Here is a 23,351-nt window from a genome sequence, read left to right on the forward strand (position 1 = left end):
GTGTGACATTGTTTTCTACAGCTTGTCATTATAATGACTTACACTGACTTCTGTTGTTGCCTGTAAAGGCATATGAACACTAACCTCATGGGAAATAAAGCATGGCATATTGTAGAGGAGCTGTGCATTGTCTCTAAATTTGATAGACTTGTGCTGAGAGTCAGAATATTAGCACTCATAAATGGGCACTAAAAGATTACTAGAAAGAGAACCATTAACTTTTATTATTTGGGTGATGTTACAGCCACCATCACCATCTGTCCTCTCTAATAACAGCTCACTGACTGTCTGTGGTGGCCACTGGTACTGATGGCCGTAGATGTTGTAACACTGCTCACCTTTATGATGCCATAATCATCTGATAGTGTGACCATATGCGCATGTGTCCACACGGACCTCCATCCTCAACCACGATGGGTGGGCGGGGGGGGAGGCAGGGAGTGAGCACCCACTCCCACCTGCAGCACCCCGCTCCCCTGGTGCAGGGACACAGTGCCGGATGAACCATGCATCAAAACACTGGCTGTGCAGTCGTGAATCCGCCCTTGCCCTGCTACTACTAAACCTTAGCGCAGCCTCATCTTCTTTGCGAGGACACAGGCACATTTTTAATCATAAACCTGACCTCACAAATCCGTTTGTAGTTTTGGAATGTGGGGCGTGCGTGCCACTCACACTACTAATCCCTGGATCCTCAGAGAAGGACCATGATGATTTCTGGGACGGTGTTGCCAGGGGGAAGGTGGCGCCTGGGACCTGTTGGAAATGACAGCTAAAGAAGGCGGATTGAAGCCCAGGGATCAGAATAACAGTAAACGTAGGAGATAGCGAAGAAACTCCCTCGCATCACCGTTTGAAGGGTGTGTGTCTGTTTGCGGTGTTTGACAGCTTTAGCCGGATAGCTAATGGTCTCGCTGTGATCCGCTACTCGGAAGCTAGCGAGACCCCGAGCTGGGTGCATGTGTGTGTGTATGTGTGTATGCGTGTGTGTGTTTGTCTATCGATTTGTAGTGTGATGGTGTGTTTATTACGTTTGTATGCGCGCGTGTGTGTCGCTGCACTTGTCTTCACTGTGCCCACTTGGCATGTTAGCTAGCATGCTAATTTGATAAAGCTAGTTGGCTAATAAAAGAAATTAGCTGACTGTGGGCGAGGTACCTCACGTCAAACGGTCCGCTAATATGGTAGTACAGCAGTCGTATGACGATAATATAGCTCAGGCTAATTTACTATCTATTACGAATTATCTAATTAAGCTAATGTTAGCTGCCAGACGACAGTCTGGATAATTAGCCCGGCTATTAACGCTAGCTTAGCCGCTAGAAGCAGGGGAGCTTGTTGGCTAATTGACCTAGTTCAAAGGGGCAGAGGCCACGCTGTCATTCTACTCGACTGGTCCCTGTTTGCACCACAAGTTTTTGACGTGTTACTTTTAGGGAACAGTATCGTATAGTTATTTAAGTATGTGGGCAAATAGCCACGCAACACATATCTTTTTAAACAGCATTCCCTGTCTCTAATGTAATTCCTTTCCACTTAATGCTAAATCCCTAAAGACTCGAGTCCTGGTATGCTAAACATCCCGGCCTGTCTGCAAGCCACATGCTAAGGTACAAGACTGGGCAGAGGGAATGTCAAAAAAACAGCAGTGCTTTATCAGTTTTGTTCAAAGATCTGCATAGTTTGCAGGCTTATTTTAGAGAAAGCCAGATGTAACAACACTGCGTACATGAGAGGCTCAAACTTGGACTGCTTTCCTCTAATCTGTTAACCCAAGGCTGCTACTGTTCTGGGCAGAATTGATGATCATACTAATATGCAAGCTGGAAGTCCAACAGGTGCACACACATTGTATTATATGAGCTGATCTCAGGTTTAGATTCAGTAACAGAATACTGGCACAACACATGCTGGCATTAGTAATGTTATCAATGTGTCTTTAGGCTTTCAGTAAATCCTAAAGGTTCAATGACTGGATGTTGGTCAAAGCTGTAACTGCTACACATCAGCGTCACATTTGCTGCTTTTAAAATCCAATGTTTCTGCAGGATTTCACCACAAAGTCTCATGATTCACATGAGGCTGTTATTAACAAGGCAAGCATTATACAGCGAGGCTCAGAGCATTAAATCAGTCTGAACATACTGTGGGCTGTAAAATACATCTTGGAAACAGATCAAATATAGCTGTGTATTTTCTTGTAGGGTGCTACACTGTAACCCTCAAAACCAGTAGTTATAATTGGCACTTAGACCGCATCATTCATCCCTCAGGGGAACTATATACACCGCGTTAACCATGAAAATAGGGCTGTTGTGATTGTTAAAAAAACCCTCGAGACACAGGCACGGAAATCTGTAACGTTTTTCTCTCCTGCTCCTCAATCTGCAGGGTTGTAGAGATGGAGTCCCTGATGAGTGCGGTGGCGCCGCGCTCCCCAGCCCCCACCAAGAAGCTGTCAGAGGTAGACTTCAGGTCGGGGGCCACCCTGGATCAGCTGTCAGCCCAGGTGTCTGAGCTGGTGGTACTGGAACAGGGAGAATTTGGAGACCAGACGGCCTTAGAGGTCCACACCGCCAAGGACTTCATCTTCAACATGCTGGGTATGTCCGCAAACAAGACAGTCTATCGCCAACTTTTTCTTGCCTTGGCAGTCCTCAAACCGATATGAATTATTCAATTTATGATGATGTCAACACAGGAAATATATTCTGGCACTGCACCCATTGTCCATTTGCCACTAAGTAAATGTGACACCTAATTTCCTATTTTGCTGTTGACCATTTGGTGTTAGAATCAAAATCACATTAAGTTACCAGCTGTGATAGATGCTGAGGAATATGTCCTGGTGTATTTTGGATATTGGATGGTAATAAGATGTTACTTCATATAATATTTTCCATCATCATGTTAATAGAATGTGATTTTAATGCAGTACAAGTCTCTGGCATAGTAATTATTTATTACCTTGAGTTCAGTTAGCTATTAATATCCTTAAATTGTGGGTGGAAGTTGTGAGCACATCACACTGCACGCACAGGTGGTGTTTGATTTTGCATGTGTGCGAGTGCTCCTGTGTCAGCTGCTGTATAACGCTGCACTTTTGGCCTCGTCTCAGTCGCTGTTTATTCTTCACCTCCTCTTTAATAATAATCTGCAGATGTACATGTTTTTCAGAGTATGGGAAAGGAACTGTATTGTCTGCTCTTTCCTTTGTTTACCCAGGGTAGTGTCCCTGAGAGCAATGAACAGTCAGGAACGCCCCGCCTCACACTCACACACGATTCGACACACTCTCACCAGTAAGCCGCGCGGCACAACCACAGCACATTTTATAACACGATGATTCACATCTGTTTCATGCTGGAACAAATTATAAATCCAAATCCACATCACGGTGTTCTCTGTACATCTGCCGACTTGCGCTAGCTTTCATTTATTTTTTAGACTTCATTCTAGTCCTCGACGTCAGTCTGCAGCATCATAGTGGTCATTTCGATTCGCCACTTTCTGTCTGCAGAGGTGCGATGCCAAATTTAATTTAGGCTACAAGAGCAAAGCGGCAAGATCTAATTTCAGTCGGGTGGGAATAGCTCTCTTTTGCAGGTCCGTGTTATGACTCAGGCTGTGAGGCAGCATATGTGACAAACACGATCAACACTTAGTCTGCATTGAAACGGTGGACCAGGTACAATGTCTTCAGTTTAATCCGCTGACAGACACATTATCACATGGCTGGCTTCGTTCAGGTCTGCAAAATTAGAGTGTTTGTGCCAGTGTGGATGAAATGATTTGAAACGTGCACATTTGGTGTCTTTCAAATGCAAATTAGGTTCTAAATGACATGGTGGAATTCAAGCATATCCAGCGTGTGATTTATTTTTCATTGTGTGCCGCTCGGCTCTCTCTGTCATCCACGCTTGCTGACTTTCACGCACAACCTGAACTACTGAGAGATGGGTTCGCTAAGTGGGAAATGAAGCCAAATGTGATGTTTTTGTTTTTTTTGTCAGTGACTTGAAAGTGAAGTGTGTTTGTTTGTCCAATAGGTGGCACTCTCCCCCCTCCCTGCTGTCCCCTGTCATCCTTGTTTTGTCACGTCAGTCAGTCTGTCCGTGCACGTCGGACTTAGCCAGCATCCTGAAAGTGTTGTCCATGTTCTTCCTACTTCCTCGACCCACTTCTGTGGTTTCATTTCCCAATTTTACATTTTTGCAAGAGGATTGTAGAGCTCAATAAAGGCCTGCATCCTGTCCAGCACCGTTTGTCCCAGAATATCACACAATGTAGTCGAACACACAGTTTCACTATTCACTATATCAAATTAATAGTATTACCTTGGATTGACAGACAGCTCCTGTAGATTTCAAAATAGCTTAAACAGGCCACCTCACCTGGGGAGACATCACGCAAATCAAAATGGCACCAAGGCCTGTTTTTCTCATCTCATTGTATCACCACATGGAGACAGAGGTTCTTTCTTCTGCAAAAAGCTTTTAACTTTTTTTTAGCTGTTTTTCTGCCTTTTCCTGTGTTCAGGTTTCATTTTTCATGATTCTTGTGCAAAGCCCTCTGCTTCCCTCTTTGTCTGCTCCCACTCTCTCTAGGTTGAGCTCCTCCCGGTAACTTTTTCAGTTTTGAGGTTTCTTTCGCTGGCATAATCACCAATGGTTTGCTGGTATTTTCATACCCTGCGCCTCGCCGCCTGCTGTGACAGCTCTGACTGTGAAGAGAAAAGGAAAAAAAAAGTTTGGCAGTTTGAACAGAGGGAGACGCTTTGTGCTGGATTCTAGGAATATAAAGTTAGGTATGTGGTGGTGCTGTAGCTGCATTAGGGGCCCGACGTGTGTCAAGGCCCTACAAAAGATGAAAGGCAGCGCTGAGAAACAAACATCATCCTCTCGCTGAAGGGGCCTTGTTACCACATGCCGGCCTGCTGGAGGAGGCTCGTCATAGCTGCATAGGTGTGTGCATGCGTGCATGGATGCTGTGGCTGTTCTTGCAAGGTTTCTAAAAGTTTGAGCTGCAAAGGGATCCCTGCTGGGTTTTGCACACTGTCAGGGAAAAGGAAAAAGGAGAGAGATTAAACTCTGACACGCACACACACACACACACTCACAAGATACACACAGTGAATTTCTTCACAGCCTGACAGATCCAAGAAGAGGCTTTTATTTACCCCCCCCATTCGAGTAAACACTGTGGTTTGCCTTCAGGCAGGCATGTGGGGGCTACTGTATATATTATTATTATATTATTGCCAGTGAAGCAGAGGATCTGGTGTGAGACCCAGACATACCCCGAATCCTACTTTTCAGATCTTAGATTGTTTGTTACCCCGAAAACCAACCAGTCGCGTCACGTTCCGGCTGCGGTCTGGTTTTACTCTGTCCTCAACGCTGGTGTAAAACCCACCGGGAGCGTTTCAGAGGCGTGTCGGGAGCGATTTTGTCTGGTTGATTAGTTGACTTGCTCAGATTTAGTTGATTTAGTGATTGTTTTTCCTGTGATTTTCATCCTTCTAACATGTCCAAACAAGCTACGTTTGGTATTTTGTTTGTTTTAAATGTGTTTCTTGTGTGTATTTACTACGTTATTGTGCTGTAGCCGACAGACAGCAGCTAAAGTGAAAGTGAAATAGTTTTTTCCAACTCCTGACAGGATTCTCTTTGCCATGTGTGTGTCTGACTTCCTGACCGCTTCATCTGCTCGGTGCTGGGTCAGGCCGAGCTCCTGGTGGTTTTTAAAGCATTGACTAGAGTGGGTGCAATCACCCCTGGCAGCCGTGGTGCAGCCGGAACACAACGCAGACGCAGACGCAGACGCAGACGTCCCCACTGGGTTTTAGCCTTTAGCCAGCTTGGAGAGTTCAGTTCAGAGTCTGTCTTCTCCCTGATGCCAGTGAAAGTTATTTTTGATCCAACTTTTTGGATCCAAGTCCAAAAAGTTATGAGCACTAAGCTCATTTTTATGTTTGACACAGAAAAAGTAATTGTTATGAGAAGAAAAGTCTTCTCACTCTGCCATGAAGTGACCACCACTTCTTGCCTTCCCGTTGGGCTTCTTACATTAGCTCCCCTGTTCTCCACCATTCTTCACACTTAGGCCACTTAGCTTGATGCACATTTGGGCCTGAACAATGATAAGTGGAGGTGGTTAGACAGAGACGGGTCAGCACCTGAGTTGGTTTCTTCCAAGTCAGGAGAGACACAAGTCAGGAGTTCACCTTGAGCTGTGATGAAAAATGAAAAACAAAACCAAAGAAAACAAAGCTTGCCTGTGTTTGTTGCTGTGAGTGATGATGCATGAGGGCCTGCATATTTATCAGTCCCACCAGAGTCTCAAGATCTTTCTCTGATTGTTGTAGCTCAAAAAGACTCCAAACCACGGAGATACAATTTACAAACTTTTGTCTCCCTGATAAATTTTAATAATTGCAAACAAGTTTGCAACATTACAACATTTGAAGAACTCACTAACAATTATGACTGTTCTCTTAGGAGCACATTTCGTCATAGAACAGTGGCATATGTAGGTAATTAGGGCACGTTATACTGATCTTGCAATACAATATATGGAAATAAATGCCAGAAAAATCGAGGTACTTCATCACGTTAATGTAAAGAGCATTAAATTCCTGTATCACCATAAAGCAGTCCAGCTCCTTGATGTGAAACACTGCAGCCATGACCTTGTGCAGAAGCTGGCTACCCTCGTATCTCATGGTGTGAATGCTTATACCATGCTACAAACTTACAAGCATGTGCAAATGAAAGTGCACAAAATTCCTGCAAAATTGATTTATTTTCTGTTTGTTTAGTTGTAATCATTCGTGAAACTGCTTCAAAAAACCCCCCACGAGTCAGAGCAGAGAGTTTTCTCTCTGCCCTGTATGCTTTCATATTGAGTGCATTTATCTGGCACTAAATGTACCAACCTTTATGTGATGTGATGCATATTTTATTTAGGGGTAAAAAAAAAGAAAAATCCCTCCTGGTTAAATTTTAACCATCAGACTGGGAACTTTATCCCTCCTGGGGAAGCAGCTCAGAAAGATGGACACCATGTCTGTTAACACCGGTGGACGTCCGTGTGAGCGAGCGTCTCGCAGCTGGATGCTGTTTCTGCCGCTGTGACTTCCTGCCTCATCGCAGGGCCCCGCTCTGATGGCCAGAGTTCAGCCGTTGTTTTTAGTGCAGGCTTGGGATTGGAGGCCCACATGGTCGCTCTGGCTGATTGATTCTCCACTAATGCCATTTTGGATTTGAGAGCCTGTCTTCATCTGGCAGCCAGGCCAGAGAAAAAATATTTGTATTTGCTCAGTTAGGCTTTGTTACTGTTTGGCTTTCATTGGCACACACACACACACACACACACACACACACGCAGGCACGCTCGAGTGCCAAGCAGCACAGATGAGATGCGTTCTGCCTGCCATAAATGATGGTCATTGTCGCTCGCTGACACCTTTTGTGGCACTTTGCTGGATTAAATCTTAGTTGTTGGAAAGCTGGCACATCAGTGAAAATGAATTCAAAATTTAGTTGATGTGAATTTAGTTCACAACCCCTGTTCAGGAAGGCCCTGTGACAAATCAACCAGCAGCCATCTGTGGTTGCAACACAACAGATTGTCCTGTGAATGAACATGGCCACAGCCAGACATCATTCATTAAGTCTCTTTCATGGTATCCAATTATATAGGATTTACAGAATTTGGCATGTTCAGTAAGGAGTGTTTTGACATTGCATGACATATTATCTACTGTGCTGCTCCTTTTAATAACCAAGGCTGACATTGTGATTTCTGCTCGTTCATAATCACACTTCAAGGATTCCTCAGGCGCAGAGGGAGGAATAATTTGGGTTGCAGCTGTCAAATGATAACAGTATTTTGTGCAGGCTGTAGCTGTCTGAGTTGCTGGAAGAACTAAAAAAACCCATTAGAAACAGAATGTTTACCACACACCTTGAGAAGTTCTTCATAATGTAGCCAGGAATGTCGGACGGCGCAAAGCCACAGATATTCCCATCTTCCTGTCAAATAATTTAAGTGAATTTTTTATGTAACTTTTCCAAACGCTGGATGTACTAATGGACAGAGCCACTAAGCCTTAATATAACTTGGCAGTGTGACAGACAAAAATACTACTTGGGACGCGTGTAAATGTGATCCGATGATGAACTGCACTGCATGTTTCTTTTTCTATATACAGAAAAAAGTGTGTTGATAGTCAAAAAAGTTTGTCCTTGAGCATCATTTACTGAAAGATAAATTTTTGTGAAGATGGGACAAGAAGACTGAATTGACAAATCTCTTAATATATCAAAGCTTTGAATCAGTTTGTAGATAGCTTCGCAAATGACTAGACTACCCTGCTGCAGTAAAATGTACGAGTAAACATACAGCGACAGTTTCGTCTTTGAGTGATAATTGCCTGTCGTTTAGCGGGACACGGTATCACAGTGTTGCTGGCATCAAAGCAGCAGTGAGAAGCTGGAAGACACTGACGGCTTCCTGCCTCCCGTCTCTCCGCAGGTGGTTTGAACATGCTGCCTGTCATCGCTCTGAGCCCCGTTGAATGAATCCACACACACACACACACACCGGGCTCAGTGGCACCTGGCTCCTGAACCCCCTTTGCACCCCGAAATCAGATTAAATTGGAGCTTCTCCTTTCCTCTTCTCTAAAAGGCCTATTTTTTGGAGCTAATCTCCTGCCTTGATATGAATTCATAAACAGCGAGCGGGCGGGATGGCTCACCTTTCATGCAGCTGGGTTGTCTGGGATTAATCCTGCTATAAGCGCACGAGGTATGGCTGCAAGAAGTGCCGGTTGAACAGCAGTGATAACATCCGGTTGAGACTGCAGGAGTCATTTGTAACCGACTGAATCGCTCCTTTTGGGATGGGGCAGCTTTGGAGATTATTGCTATGGCTCTGCTGCTGCATTAGGGTTTTATTGTCTAGAATAACAGAAAGGTCATGCAGAGGTAGGGCATGTGTGCATATCATTTTGACAGATAACATCGCCAAGGTGCCCTGGATCAAGAACCTCAACCCTGACTGTTTCAGTGGAGCTAATCAGTAGTTAATCCCTCAAAAGCATCTGTATTTAAAGTGAAAATTCAGTCACTGCTGTTTAACTGAAATATTATAACTGAACCATGATTGTGTGAGGCAGGAGCCTTGAAACCTGAGCAGGGATTTAATAAGAACATGTTCCTGCTGTGTAAACACAATTCACAGTAAAGCACTGAGGGAGCACTTCCTCACAGAAGGCTTGTGGAGACGTAACAGCTACGTCTCTACAGCTAGGTGTTTAACGGAGGCTCGCCTAAATTAAAACAACCGGACAATTTCTCATCGTTACATCCTTGCAATGAATGTGGACATAAGGCTTTTATAAGACGACGCTGCTCTCACATCTATCTGTTACATATCAAACTACAGTCAGGACGTAGCTCGCGTAGTTTAGCATCAAGACTGAACACGGGGGCAGGGGGGGGGGAGACAGCGAGGCTTCGGACTCGGCTGGTTACCTGGCAACCTGTTTGTGATGACCAGAATCCAGAAAGTCACTTCCTCCTGCCAAGCAATAATGTGGCACACATGAACTTGAGAAGTGATTAGATTCGTTGCCTTTAGACCTACTCAAGCTAGCAGTTTGTCCCCTGTTCAGTCTTTATGCTACGCTAGTGTTCCACAGACTGAAGAATGGGTGGTGAAAGGTTAAATGTCAGCCATTATCAGCCATTAGTATGCTAGTATTATTCAGTATTTGAACAGGGCCGTGAAAGCACTGGTGTTTCAGCCTGGTAGAAGTGGATGAAGACACGGAGTTCACACAGGGGATGTTCAGCTCATGAATTTAAGACTGTCCGCGAATAAATAAATGTAAAAAATCAATGCAAAAGAAATATGATCACCAGCTTTACCAGCCCAGTTTTCTTGCAGCTTCAGAGCCTCTCTCTCAGCCGCCCTCTCCACCAACAGCATATAGAAGTCATCGGCTTATTTAGAGGAATCCCATTTTCCAGAGAGATTTACAGAGCTATTTTTGGAGTCTATCAAACTAGAGGTGTGTGGCAGAATATTTTCACCCTGTCTTGGCTGTGCTGCGAAAGGACGTCTTTCCCATGATGCCGCTGCTCTGCGTCAGGGGGATTTCTCAGCAGATGTCGCTTTGTAGCTTCATTCTGAAAGCGGACACATCTGAATGCACCCATGGGGGTATAGTATGGCATGTGTATTTGTTACTGGTGAATGTTTGATTGTACAACGATAATATTCTCATACTTAACTTGTGACCTGTTAGAAAACCAACTTCAATAGAAAGCAACAAGAAAACTGAAGCGCCAAATCAATTGTGACACCAGGGACCTCACACTCACAGGGCCTGTCTAACGCGTATTGATGAAGCTTGATACATCTGTTTGTACTATCACAGCCTTCCTAACAAACTCCCAAGACAGACGAGCAAACAGAGCTCTTTCATAAATTAATTATTGATTTTGAAATCATGGCAAATTAGTCTTTAAGTAATGACATTTTCATGATATATTTTTTCATACTTTGAGGCAGGGCAGAGATTGAGGGCTGATCTGCTGAATCTATCGAAGGGGAAGTCCTGCCGTGTATAAATGCGCTCGTCTCTCGAGGTTTGGACATTTCCCCTAAACCTCATTCATCTTCGTCAAAAAGAGCGTCGTCACTCGTCCTCGATTCACTTCGGCTTTTAGCTTTGCTAGTAGCTTCTAGCCTCCCTCAGCCGCACTAAAGACGAGTGTTAGTAGCTAGAATTGTGAAAACTGGACTAAAATTCTAAAATTTGTGTGCATTACTTAAAGTAAAATGCATGCAGAGGTGAGCGGCCTCTTCACTGCTTGTTTATAGTAATCATAGCTATCTCCCAGGATTAAAGTTGTGATGATTTATTGATGTTAAAATCAAATATTGATTTCCCCCCCCCCAGCCTCATCCGTCAGAGCAGGTCATTTGAAAGACTAACAACAGCGTGATTGCTCCTTGATTGCAGCACATGCATGATTCTTCTTCTTTGGATGTGATTCACGCTATTACTGCCACTTAATGTTCAAGTATAAAAGTGTCTCTTATTTATTATCACACATCAAGGTTAGTCTGAAGTTTGAATCATGCATTTTGAATTGAGCTTGGTAGATACTTAAGTGGTGAATAGGGCTTTATGTACAGTAGTGTGTGAAAGCGTAGCATGCAGGTAGGTAGGCAGGCATTACTGTTACTCCACACGGAGACTGGTGGAGTAACAAATCGCCATCAAATAGTCAATTCACAGACATGGAATTTGGTGGAGTCTGGAAATAGCTCTTATCGAAAAACTTCCCTCTAATGGAAATCTACATTCAAAGACATTTCTTATAGGATTAGGTTTAATCCGTCGGTGTGAAACCAGCCCAGACTCTCCATTCCAGCTCTATTCTCAGACTGTGTACGTGTGTCTACAGGCACATATGTTGGAGCGTGTTCATGTGTTCATCCATGTGTGCGTGCTCGCTGGCAGATGGCCGGTAAAGCGGGACACGGCCGTCGATTTGAGAGTTTGGATTTAAAAAAAAAAAAAAGAAGAAGTAAATTATGTTCCTTGAAACAACCTCTAACTTACCGCAGCCAGCGTGGAGATTGAAGAAGCCGCGCTAATTGATACAGTTTTTCCTCTGCGCTCCTCTCTCTAACTGAAGCCCCTGCTGGAGAGATAAGATGCTCTTTATTCTCTTTTTTCATCACCCCTTTCCTGCTCCTCGCCTATTTGACCCAATTTATCAGTGGCAGATAAAACCAAACAAATTAGAGGAGTCGCAGCTTCAAACTTGTTGCCCTTTGGCAGCCATCTGATCTGTCCCTCCCTCTGTCACTGCCTCTGCCTCTCCCCGTCTCTTCTTCTCTTTGATCTGTCCATGCAGTGTTCCTCTCCTCTTTCTCTCCTCCCTCTTTCCACCCTAACAGATTTCAAGTTCTGATAATCGATTGGTCATAATTTGTTTCACCAAAATCATTTTGTAGCAATCTGTAGTGCTGCTCGAGAGACGGGACCATAACATGGAAATTTGGTCCACAAAGTTTCATCAGACCTCTTTAATAAGTGAGGGCAGCAGGGAAGTGGAACTCCTTACCAGTTAATATTAGCGAGAGAAGCACTGACTTTTTGAATTTTAAATGTAGTTTAGACATGGCTGAAAGAAGCTCTAGCTTGCAAATATTGTGTCAAGTCAAATTTATTTATAAAACGCATTAAGAAACCGCCCACGCTGACCAAAGTGCAGGTATCTAAAATCACAAGTAAAAGAAACACCGACATGAGGGGCAGATCTGATCAGGAGGGTGGTGCTGCAACAGCAAAGGCACAGTCAAAAATGTTAAAATTAGGATTTCAGGACAGCCAGGAGCCCCAAGTCTGCCAGCCTGAGGGACCTGGAGGAGGAATAAGGGGTTGGAGGTGTGTGATATAGGAGGGGCCAGCCCACTTAGGGCTGTATAGACAAACAGAAAAACCTTAAAATCGACTCTAAACCGTAGAGGCAGCTAGTGCTGGGAGGGCAGAATAGAGGTAATACAGTTCTTCTGGGTACTTGTTAGGAGTCTGGCTGCAGCATTCTGGAGCAGTTCCAGGGAGGACAGGGACGTCTCACTTATCCCACATGCAGTAGTCTTCGGATAGGGAGGATATAAAGGTGTGGATGACTTTCTCAAGATCTTTGAATTAAAGAAACGGCTTGATTTTGGCAACAGTGTGAAGCTGGAAAAAACTGCCTGTCGAACTTAAAGGCAGAATCAAATATTAATATTGTGGGCTTGTAGGTCATTACAATGAAGAGCTCTTAGTCGGCTAAACTAAGTGAATAAAGACTGAACTCATATCAGAGGTGTAGGTTTGGTTATGTGGGGTTTCTGGTACAGAAATAATAATAATAAAATGCTCATTAATTCCCATCTTTGCTAAGGTATCCACTTTGCTTCTCTTCACATCTCATAAAGGGAAGCTTTTGCTGGCTGTTTGAAATTGGATGCTAGTGGGAACTCCTGTAGGTGTCATGGAGGAGTTCAGAGGTTCAGAGGAACTTGAGTTGCAGTTAGCGTAGTCAGGAGATGAATGGAGCTTGTAGAGGGAGATGAGCCGATTCTACTGAGAAATATGAAAATCCAAAGACGGGCTGTCACATACTTATTTTTCTTCTCCTCTTGGGCTGCTCCCCCAGTGGTCACGTCAAATGAGGCACTTTAATTTAGCTTCTTCTCAAAGCAAAGCACCAGAGAGAGCCTCGTCAGCACATTTGACTTTGACTCCCATTTTAGTTGCTCCTTAGTTTTCAGTCTCTGGATGTTTTTCTAACCTTTTTTTTTTTTATTTCATCAAACTGCATTACCCTTTTGATGTAAAGTAGCAAATTATTGTGTGGGATTCTGTGGATGGGGACGCTGCTCTCGCAAGGGGATGTGCTCCTCAGTCAGACCATGACTGCTCATTCATCAATTATTAACATTGCTACTTTAAGTTTTACTCTCAAGGATGATGAGAGGCAAAACAGCCAAATCTTAAATTCAGTAGTTTTCTCCAAATTCTGCTGATTTAACTTTGAGAGTATGTCTGGCTTCTTCCGTTTTTCTTTTCTAGCATTTTGCTCATGACTCACTCACTCACAATTTTTCACATCCAAACCCACACTCGGGCACACACACATGCCTCTACTTGAAAACATGCCACCGAGGTTGTGTGCCCATATAATTGGATGAGAGGAATCATGTTAGGAGCTTTTCACCCCCCAGACATGGCCTGCTGGCTTGGTCCAGTGCCCCCGTTTCAGCTTTCTGCTGCCACTTAACTGCCCCGGAGGGGGTTTACACACTTGAGCTCAAGCTCTCACAATCTCTCCCCTGCGAAGGGTTTTTAAGTGTTCCAGCTTTACCTTTGACCCGTAGTAGCCGGCAGTTAGCTCCAGACCAGCACAGGTCCGGCTGTAGGATGAAGCCTTTCGCAGTTTCTCCTTTAAGCTGGCAAAAAACATAATTTACTTGACTCCAGTGCTGTGGCTCCCCTGGGCCCAGGGCCTAGGAAGTTTACAACACAGCTAAGTAGCCATAAAGGGATTTGGAGTCTTGAGTTTCTCTCATATAAACTGTTCAGAGAGGAGAGTGAGGAATGCTTTTTACCACTCTGGAAAATGATGGCGCAGCCGGGCCTAAAATATGATAAGAATATACTGTAATAGAATGTATAGATGACCGTCTGGTTGCTTGTATTTCTTGCCCCATCAGACTTCCTATTAATGATACTGCCATGGTCCCAGATCACAGCAATTAACTAACCAAACTATATTAAACAAGATATTACCCAAGTCGTATTAAACCAGAATTATTTAAGTAATTTCCCTTTGCCTGTGACTGGTGAACTACAACAGGAGAAACCCCTGTGTCAGTCTCAGTGTAGAGAATACGTGGTGTATGGAAGCTGAAATGAAGGCTTGGCTGAGCACACATGTAGGCGAGCTGCTGAAATTATCATTAGTGTCAAGCCCAGTGGTCACTGAGGTGGCTGTTAATTTCACACTCCTCCTTGTGTCAATATTACTGCAGCTCAGACTCATAAATATATGCAGTATCTCTCAAAACAAACTAAGCTGGAGATTTTTCCAGGCTTGCCTTCTTGCAGACCTTCTGTTTTCTGTCCCGGTGCGTTCGCCAAGGGCCGGCGTGCGTACCCTCAGCTTGTCCGTGCATCTGAATATGAAATGCATTTTTGTGTGTGTGTGCATGTGTGAGTGAAAACACTTCTCAAAACCTTTCAGCTCGTCGCTCCCTGCATCAGTTCTGCTGGCAGAAAAGCATCTCCTCACACACCAGTGGCTCTGAATGTGAATTTTGCAGAGTGTGATTGATTTCCGTGTCTCTTCCTCACCCCCAACACCTCCAGGCTTAGTCCAGAAGGTAGACCAGCGCCTCCCGGTGGCCAACGAGTACCTGCTGCTGTCAGGTGGGGCCCGAGAGGGAGTCTTGGACCTCAACCCGGAGGACCTGGGGGACTACGCTAAAGGGGCCGACTTCGACCTGGACTTCACCCTGCTGGTGCCCGCCCTCAAGCTTCATGACCGCAATCAGCCCGTCACCCTGGACATGAGGCACTCCCCGCCCTGCCACTCATGGCTCAGCCTTCGCCTGTGCGACTCCAACATCTTGTCCCGCTGGAACATCTGCTGCCAGGAGGAGAATGGACTTCTCACCGAGGAGGACGAGGAGGAAGAGGGAGAAATGGGTAAGTAGAAAAGGTGATGAGGGAGAGGAAAAGGGGGAGGAAAGGGTAAATTGTAGAAGTGAGAACGGAAAGCAAGATAACGGGTAAAAAAGAGTGCAGTGGAAGGAGGTAAGTAAGTCGAAAAAATAGAAAGGTGAAGAGAGAGGAGGAGCGGAATAGACATCGATGAAGATAGTGTAGCAGTGCAGAGTGGAAGGAATGGGGGGCTGATTGAATTTTGTTCATGTTTCACTGAGATAATGTGACGCCTGATCCTGTGATGCAATTTTGCCGGCGGCCCGCTTTTTTTTATAACTCCTCAGATAGGTGAAACGAGAAAATGCCTCCGCAGGAAATAACGCTGAAACTTTTATGAGTGTAACTTCACAATCAAAAGCACCAGATTCCACGGCGGCATCAATCTGCCACACGTCGGTGGGCGTGAAACTTCCAAGATGAGAAAAAGAAATGACATTTATTGATATGAATGTCTTTAATTTTCAGCAATTTGGAAAGTACATTTGCACCATTTTCTAGTCGTATCGTAACATTTTTCACAGGATTTTATGTTACTGTATTTGTGCTGGCAGGATGAGGCGCTTTAGTCGCACCAAAATGCCACTGAAAGGTTAAAGAGAGGGCAAACGTGACAGGAGTTTGAATCAGATTTTTATCTAAGGATAAATATACCAAAATGGCTTCGCACCTGAAGTCACAGAGTTTCGAGGAGGTCAAGTTGAAATAATAAATCACTTAACGTCACATTATGAACATATAATGATTAATGACTGATTCTTAATCGGTTCATTTGTTGCATCAAGCTAAGTTATCAAGCAAACAGGATACTGTAGATGTGGCGAGACTGCTCTGTGTACGCACATAACATTTTGAGCAGATTATCATTGTCTGCTACTGTTTGCTCAAGTTTGAAGGTTTAAAGTTTCAAATTGAGCCAAAGGATAAAAAAATGCAGCCCCAGAACAGAGAAAAATCAATGTCATATTTTTATAGTAAGAATTTACTTGCTATCTGGTACTTTCTGGTGAATTGGTTTTCATTGGAATCCTTAAAATATATTGATATTTGGACTTCTGAAGTGAATATAAATACACCCACCAGTCTAAATACTTAATGTTACCAGATACCAGACTACAGAGTCAAATAGTCAAGTGGAGCAAAAACAGAGCTGACCAAAACCCCTCCCAGGTTCCATCAGACTCTCTCTAGTGTACTAAACAGCTATTGAAGTGCTAATGTTTTCAATGCTTGGTGAGTCTGAAGAAACCCAGCTTTCATCCCTCCCCTTCTCAATCCCCCTTGCTCAGGTAAAGGCTCTGTCCCCTCCCTGGGCTCTCCTCAGTCTCTGGACGGATCCTACTTCTCTCCCAGCCTGGTGACGGACTGGTTCTGGGGGGTGGTAAGCGAGGCTGTGGATGAGCTGAGGCGCAGCCCCCAGAGAGGTATTCCCACCCCTGACCGGCTGGAGAGGAATGGGCCCCTCACCACTATCATCCTCCAGGTACAGACTGGAGACAAACAGTTCAGTCAAATGTTGTCACTGAATCACCCTGCAGCAATGTATGCAAGAGTAACAGAAAGTCAGAGCAGTCAGGGATATTCTAACACCACCCTCCTCCCTGCAGGCAGGCTCCAGCCGGGTGCTGTATGACCTGCTGCCTGTGGTGTCGTTTCGGGGCTGGCCTGCTGTGGCCCAGGGCTGGCTGACCGCCAACCACTTCTGGGATGGTAAAATCACAGAGGAGGAGGCCATATCTGGCTTCTATCTGCTGCCCTGCTGCTCCCCGCTGGGTGGTCGGCCCGACAGGGAGTGGAGGCTGGCATTCTCACGCAGCGAGGTGAGGGGATTGTTCCTGCTCAGTTTGTTTATTGGTGTCATGGTTGGTGGCACCTTGTTTTAAGTTTGAAGCATCGGTACAACATTTCCATCTGGTTTTCATCCCACAGCCTTTTCTTGTGAAGCTAACCACTATGTCTTTTATCCTGTTTGTCTTCTTACCAGGTCCAGTTGAAGAAGTGCATCCCCTACCCCATGGCCCAGGCTTTCCAAGCAGCCAAAGCCGTGTTGTCTCGTATCCTGGCCCGCCCACGTACAGGCCTCAGCCTCTATCACCTGCGTACTCTTCTCTTCTGGGCCTGCGACCGACTGCCCACCGCTTACCTGTCCTGCCCTGAACCTGACACCCCTGGCCGCCTCCTCCTGGGTCTCCTGGATGACCTGGCTCATTGCATCCTGGGTAAAAACTGCCCAAACTACTTCCTGCCCCAATGTAACATGTTGGAGCACCTGACAGACAGCCAGGCGCTGCTTGTCGCCAGGAAACTGGCCCACGTGCGCTCAGATCCCAGCGAGCACCTCCGGGCGGCTCTGGACCAAGCCCAGCAGGCGGGCCAGCTGAAGAAGGAGCTAACAGGCAGCACCAACGGCCAAGGCTCCCCCGGGCACCACCCAGCCAATGGCATCATCTCACCTTCAGAGGACAAGCTGGCCCAGCGGCTGCAGCAGCTGGTTACTGAGAACCCTGGGAAATCCATATCCGTCTTCCTCAACCCTGATGATGTCACCAGGCCACATTTCCGCATCGATGACAAGTTCTACTGATGCAGACATGCTGCAGAGGAGACGTGTGGAAGTGTGCGTGTGATTAGCTCACAAGCACACGCTAAAAATGCTCTGAGACGTCACATCAGAGGGTCCAGAGAGTGAAAACCAGGCAGGTGTTTTCCCTCTAAACACTGCAGGCCTGGAACTGAACGCACTCCTCATAAGGCTGAACAACGCAACAAAGCCTCGCTGCTTGACCGACTCTTTAAACCAAAAACACACATGTCCTACTACTGACAAATGACGTCCAGTTTGCCGGATGTTGCACAACAGACCTGATGTCACCAAGCTGTTGCCACGGAGACGGCCCTCTCCTAACGAGCTGGCCTTAACGAGACTCATCAGCTGGTACTACAAAGACAAGGGCCGGCTTTAGTCATGTGAAATACAGAGCGCGTGTGTGTATATGTATGTGTGTATACGTACGCCTGAGGGTTTCCACGTATTACTTACACTTCTAATGACAGGGAGAAAAGCTCCTTGATTACTGCATTGCTCCCCCTTTTTATGTGAGATCAGAGTGGGCGATGGCTGAATTAGAGAGGAAAAACAAGGTGTGGCTGATGTAACTGAATGTAATGTTGTGAGGAGAACTGCCGAGTCTTTGAACAGAGTCTCTTTTCTCTGTCAACTACGTTTTAGCCCTCTTTTTTTGATCCCCACAGCTTGATTCATGGCATGTTTTTTTCATTTAAAAAACTCTCTCAGGTATTCATAATCTTTATCCTTTACATAGTGTGTATGATTCCGTTCTGAGGTCTTTAACTTCATTTCAATGCCGCTTACATTTCATTGGGTAATTGAATGTACCAAAGAGCTGCGTTTTGCAAAGAGAAACATACGTCTTACATATCCCTAAACACTGAATTTTCGTCCATCATGATTTATTAAGTTCGTGGTGGTGAAAATGTTCATTTATGTTTTCTCAGCCTGAAGGCCTGGTCACACTGGCATTTAAGATATTGTGGCAGAATCAATGCATTCCAATGGAATCGCTGCGATAGATGGATTTGCTCCTGTGTAAATGCTAAATGCTAAATGAGTTAATGCAGAACCATACAGTCAGAGCTGGAGGACGTTTTGTGCTTATTATCCCAACCCAAAAGATAGTTTGCAGTTCTGACGCTTCTGAAACAGGAGGTGATGGTAAAAATACATCTCCTGAAAGTACTGTGTGAACTTAGTGAGTTTGCTTTTTGTTCAGTATTTCTTCCTTCTCTTCAGTAGAACTCAGTAGCACAAAGAAACAAAACAAAAAGGGGGAGTAAGCGGCCCGGTACCGAGAAAATACTGAGAAGCTTGTGACCTTGTAGCATATCCTGGTTGGCTAATGGGTTAGTGGTTAGCTGCCAGCTACAATTGTTCCCCTGCTACTCCTGCTAGTAAGCACTACTAGAAGTAATCAGCAGAAAACTAGTTGGCAACTATTTTGATAATTGCTTAATCCCTTAAACATTTTTCAAGGAAAAAGTGCAAAATACTCTCTGATGGGATGGACACTTTAATCAACATTTATGATATTTATCTATATCCACGTTTTCTGCAGATGCAGGTTGATTTTGTGATGCCACTTTCTGGTGTGACCGGTCCTTGGAAAGTGGTTTAGAGTGAAAAGGATGGGTTTATGAAATGAATTAAGCTGGTTAATTATAATAAGCTTGTTTTCTGGTACTGTACTAACCGTTGTTGTTGCAACAGAAATTCTTTAAAGGATAACTTCAGTATTTTTAAACCTGGGCCTATGGATCCCTACAGAGATAGACCTGTGAGGTCCTCTTTGTTTAACCAGAAACAGCCACTATATAGCTCTCTCCAAAAACACCAGACACCATTGACAAAAGCATTAATTTAGCCTCGCAGAACAGTGGATTTGCTGCTCTACCACTGCCTCGATCGGTTAGTTTGTGTTATTGTGTGTCACATATGCATTATGTTGGATGTGAACTAGGCCTTTAAAACACCAAAGTCAAACAATCACCAATCATTTCGAAAGCAAAATATATAAACATAAGACCCAGGATTAAGAATACTGGTGGGATTCTTGAAGTTTTGTTTTCCTACTTGAGACATTTTTTAGTCCTTGATATTTGGAGTGTTTAGGCCCTCTATAAGGGATTTCTAAATTCGTATAACCCTGTGTATGGAGATATGAGGAGTCAACTGAACGCTCAACGACTGAGCCTAGGTAGTCAACTGTAGGCCCAGTACGTCACATAGTAAGCGTCTGCTAACTTTTTGTTGAAGGAACTTCAACTTCAAGTTCTGTGTGTCTCATTTGGAGACTGATTCTGACTTGACTGATTCTGATAATTGTCCCCCGGTCTCCTCTGCTTGGTTGGTCTTTTTTAATGAGCTTTTGCGTGCGTGTACATGTGTGTTCACTGGGAGGGGAACAACGCAGCAGGCACCCAGATGCTGCCCACTGAATTATACCCTCAGTGGGTGTGTGTCAGTCGCTGAGCCCTATCGTGTCCCACCAGACGGGAGTCATCTACAGGGGTATGGAGGCATCGATACAGAATGAATGTAGAGAGCGAGACAGTTCCCTCCTCTGGTCCTTTGAAGGGGGGAAGATGGGCCTCGCGGGGCCTGGACAGCTGCCTCTCTTGGGCTGTCGTCGTCTTTCTCTGCCTATTTTTATTTTTCCTCCAATGGCTTCTGGCTCTAATGTTCCTTTTTTCTTCCTCCTTCCTCCCATCTAGATTTCTCCTCAGAGGGTTCGCATCTCTCTTTTCTGTAGCAATGGATGTCCGGAGCAACACACAGCTCCTAAAACTTGGTACTTGTCCAACCTTGTGTTTACACTGTTTTGATTACGTGCTGCAGTTCAGCCAGCAAATGGTGTCGTGGAAACAACAAGCTGCTGCTCTCCCTTCCACTCGCATTAGTTTCTATGGGTTTGACTTGTTCTACTTCAGTGAATTTGATGGCTGAACACTATCTGTAAAGAAACTGATGGGTAAACTTTGATTCGAAGGGGTTTACCAGGCACTGAAATGCTGCTTCAGATGTTGGTGCATAGGCAGGGTATAAAACACTACAAGCACACGATTGGTTACAGTTGAGTTGACCTGAATATCACGGTGATGGTGGTAAATTCTGTTGAAGCTGCTGATTGTTTGTCCTTTTCTGATTCTTCATCTTACAGTAACTGCTCTCAAAGTCTGGCTCTGCAAATGTCACGTGCTTACTACTGAATGAATGTTTTACATCTGTATGTACTGGAGGGGTGTGTGTGTGTGTGTGTGTGTGTGTGTGTGTGTGTGTATATGTGTGTGTGTGTGTGTGTGTGTGTGTGTGTGTGTGTGTGTGTGTGTGTGTGAACTGAACCTGAGAAAAACCAAAGTGTGTTGTTGAGATGGTACAGAATGTCTAAAGCAGGGTGTCATTGTGTGTTTTCAGCACTTTTCCAAGACAAGTTTTGAATAGTCATGAAGAAAACAGCAGCATTTATTTATTGGAAAATCTCGTTAACGTAAAGGTACTTTCCTCATCGCCCACTTTAATGTCCGGGTGAAAGTGTTGGAGGTGTAAAATGTGTCCTGTGTGCGTCTCACTTTGTACCTTAATGGGCCTAGTTAGAGATTATTAGACTGGAAACAATCAGTGCTTTTCCTCAATTGTACACATGAACTTTTTGTGGAGAATATCAAAACCTGTATTTTACAAAAGTGTCAGTTTCTAGATATGCAATCATGCCCCCTTTGGAAAGGCCTGCCTGTCTAAAATGCCTACTCTTCTAGTACTTTATTGTAGATTCCCTGTCCTTGTGATTGGGGTTGGATCACTATCTGCTGTCCAGGGATTGCATGAAACACAGATGACACTCCCAAACATCTGTCTCCGCTCTGTGCTCCTCCATTTATAATCACTACTGGGTCTTTTCTTTTTTTTGTGCTGAAACTTCAAAAGATTCTGTTTAAGATTCAACCAACTTCTGCAGATAAATAACTGACCAAAAACAATGAATGTATCCACCATATCTCTCTAATCTGTTCCCTGCTTGAGAACACATCAAATCAAATCTAATTCCTCACTGTTATCTGAACAGATGTAATCGGGTCTGCACTCAAGTGCTGAGATAGAAATCTGGACTGAATCACTCCACAGCGTGAGGAATTGAATTTCGTATCTCTTTTATTACTTGAGTTCTTTTTTTCTTTTTTAAATAAGTGCAAATTATTTTCTCTGTATCATGATATCATGACTGATTTGCTGTATTTATTACTGTTGTTTTTCTGGGCGTTTATATTGATCAATGTTCGAGCTTTAGCATGAAATAAATCACTACATTTCAAATCCCGTTGTGTGGAAATACATTCATTATACAGTACTGTGCAAAAGTCTTAGGCAGGTGAAGAAGAAATGCTGAAAAGTAAGAATGCTTTAAAAAATTGAATTGTTTATTTTCATCAACAGCCCTGTGATTGGCCCGTGACCAGTCCAGGGTGTACCCCGCCTCCTGCCCAAAGTCAGCTGGGATTGGCTCTCTCTCTCTCTATCACTTCCAGGACTCCTTGTTCTTCTTTATGCTGAAGATAGTTCTTAATGACACTGACTCTATGTTTGGGGTCTGTGTGCTGCTGCAGAAGACATTTGGGGCCAATCAGACGCCTCCCTGATGGTACTGCATGATGGATAAGTATCTGCCTGTATTTCTCAGCACTGAGGACACCGTTAACTCCGACCAAATCCCCAACTCCGTTTGCAGAAATGCAGACTTGTAAGGTCTACAAACTTGTAAGGAACCTCCACCAGCTTCACTGCTGCCTGCAGACACTCATTATTGTTTCAGTTTCCAGCCCTTCGACGAACAAAGTACATTTCTCTGCACCCCAGTCCTATATTTTCATACATTGTTGAGTCACTTGGCCATGTTTCCACGTCAGAGGTCTGGCTTTTTGGTAACAATTCTCCTATGAACCAGACTTCTGCGGACAGTGGATGGTGTACCAGGGTCCCACTGGTTTCTGCTAGTTCTGATCTGATGGCACTGCTGGAGATCTTCTGATTTTGAAGGGAAGTAATCATAATGTGTCTTTCATCTGCTGCACTAAGTGTCCTTGGCGACCACTGCGTCTACGGTCCTCAATGTTGGCCGTTTCTTTGTGCTTCTTCAAAAGAGCTTGAACGGCACATCTTGAAACCTCAGTCTGCTTTGAAATCTTTGCCTGGTAGAGACCTTGCTGATGCAGTAAAACTATCTTGTGTCTTGTTGCTGTGCTCAATCTTGCCATGCTGTATGACCTATGACATGAAACTATCCTCCACAGCCTCACCTTGGTAGCAGAGTTTGGCTGTTCCTCACCCAGTTTTAAGCCTCCACCTACAGCTGTTTCTGTTTCAGTTAATGGTTAATGTTTCAACCTACAAACTGATGATCAATAGCACCTGTTTGGTATAACTGGTTAATCATAAATCATACATATAATACATTTTATATTTTTGAAAGCATTTTTACTG

The 23,351-nt window shown here is 44.4% G+C and overlaps 1 protein-coding gene across 3 annotated transcripts; it reads left to right on the plus strand.

The window, feature by feature from the left end:
• Positions 1–771: 771 nt before the first annotated feature.
• tmem102 (transmembrane protein 102) lies at positions 772–22,156 on the plus strand. 3 transcript variants are annotated; one of them, XR_011585954.1, is made up of 7 exons: positions 772–860; positions 2,392–2,603; positions 14,948–15,286; positions 16,591–16,784; positions 16,909–17,121; positions 17,286–18,236; positions 20,591–22,156. XR_011585954.1 is itself a non-coding variant. In XM_070854970.1 (6 exons), the coding sequence occupies exons 2-6, from the start codon at positions 2,402–2,404 to the stop codon at positions 17,883–17,885; spliced, it is 1,548 nt and encodes a 515-aa protein (XP_070711071.1). In that variant the 5' UTR covers positions 772–860; positions 2,392–2,401; the 3' UTR covers positions 17,886–18,586. The 3 variants fall into 3 exon arrangements, 2 of the variants coding, with proteins under 2 accessions (XP_070711071.1, XP_070711072.1); XM_070854970.1 differs by lacking the exon at positions 20,591–22,156 and having other exon boundaries at positions 17,286–18,586; XM_070854971.1 differs by lacking the exon at positions 20,591–22,156 and having other exon boundaries at positions 781–817; positions 17,286–18,586.
• The last annotated feature ends 1,195 nt before the right edge of the window (positions 22,157–23,351 follow it).

The sequence above is a fragment of the Pempheris klunzingeri genome, chromosome 23 (genome assembly GCF_042242105.1).
Source record: "Pempheris klunzingeri isolate RE-2024b chromosome 23, fPemKlu1.hap1, whole genome shotgun sequence".
NCBI lineage: Eukaryota > Metazoa > Chordata > Actinopteri > Acropomatiformes > Pempheridae > Pempheris > Pempheris klunzingeri.

Bases quoted from the DNA above. Each gene is read 5' to 3' on its own strand.
- tmem102 (XM_070854970.1), top strand. From the start codon at position 2,402: ATGGAGTCCCTGATGAGTGCGGTGGCGCCGCGCTCCCCAGCCCCCACC. The intron at 15,287-16,590 runs GTAAGTAGAAAA...CCCCTTGCTCAG, and splicing joins GGAGGAAGAGGGAGAAATGG to GTAAAGGCTCTGTCCCCTCC. The intron at 16,785-16,908 runs GTACAGACTGGA...TCCTCCCTGCAG, and splicing joins TCACCACTATCATCCTCCAG to GCAGGCTCCAGCCGGGTGCT.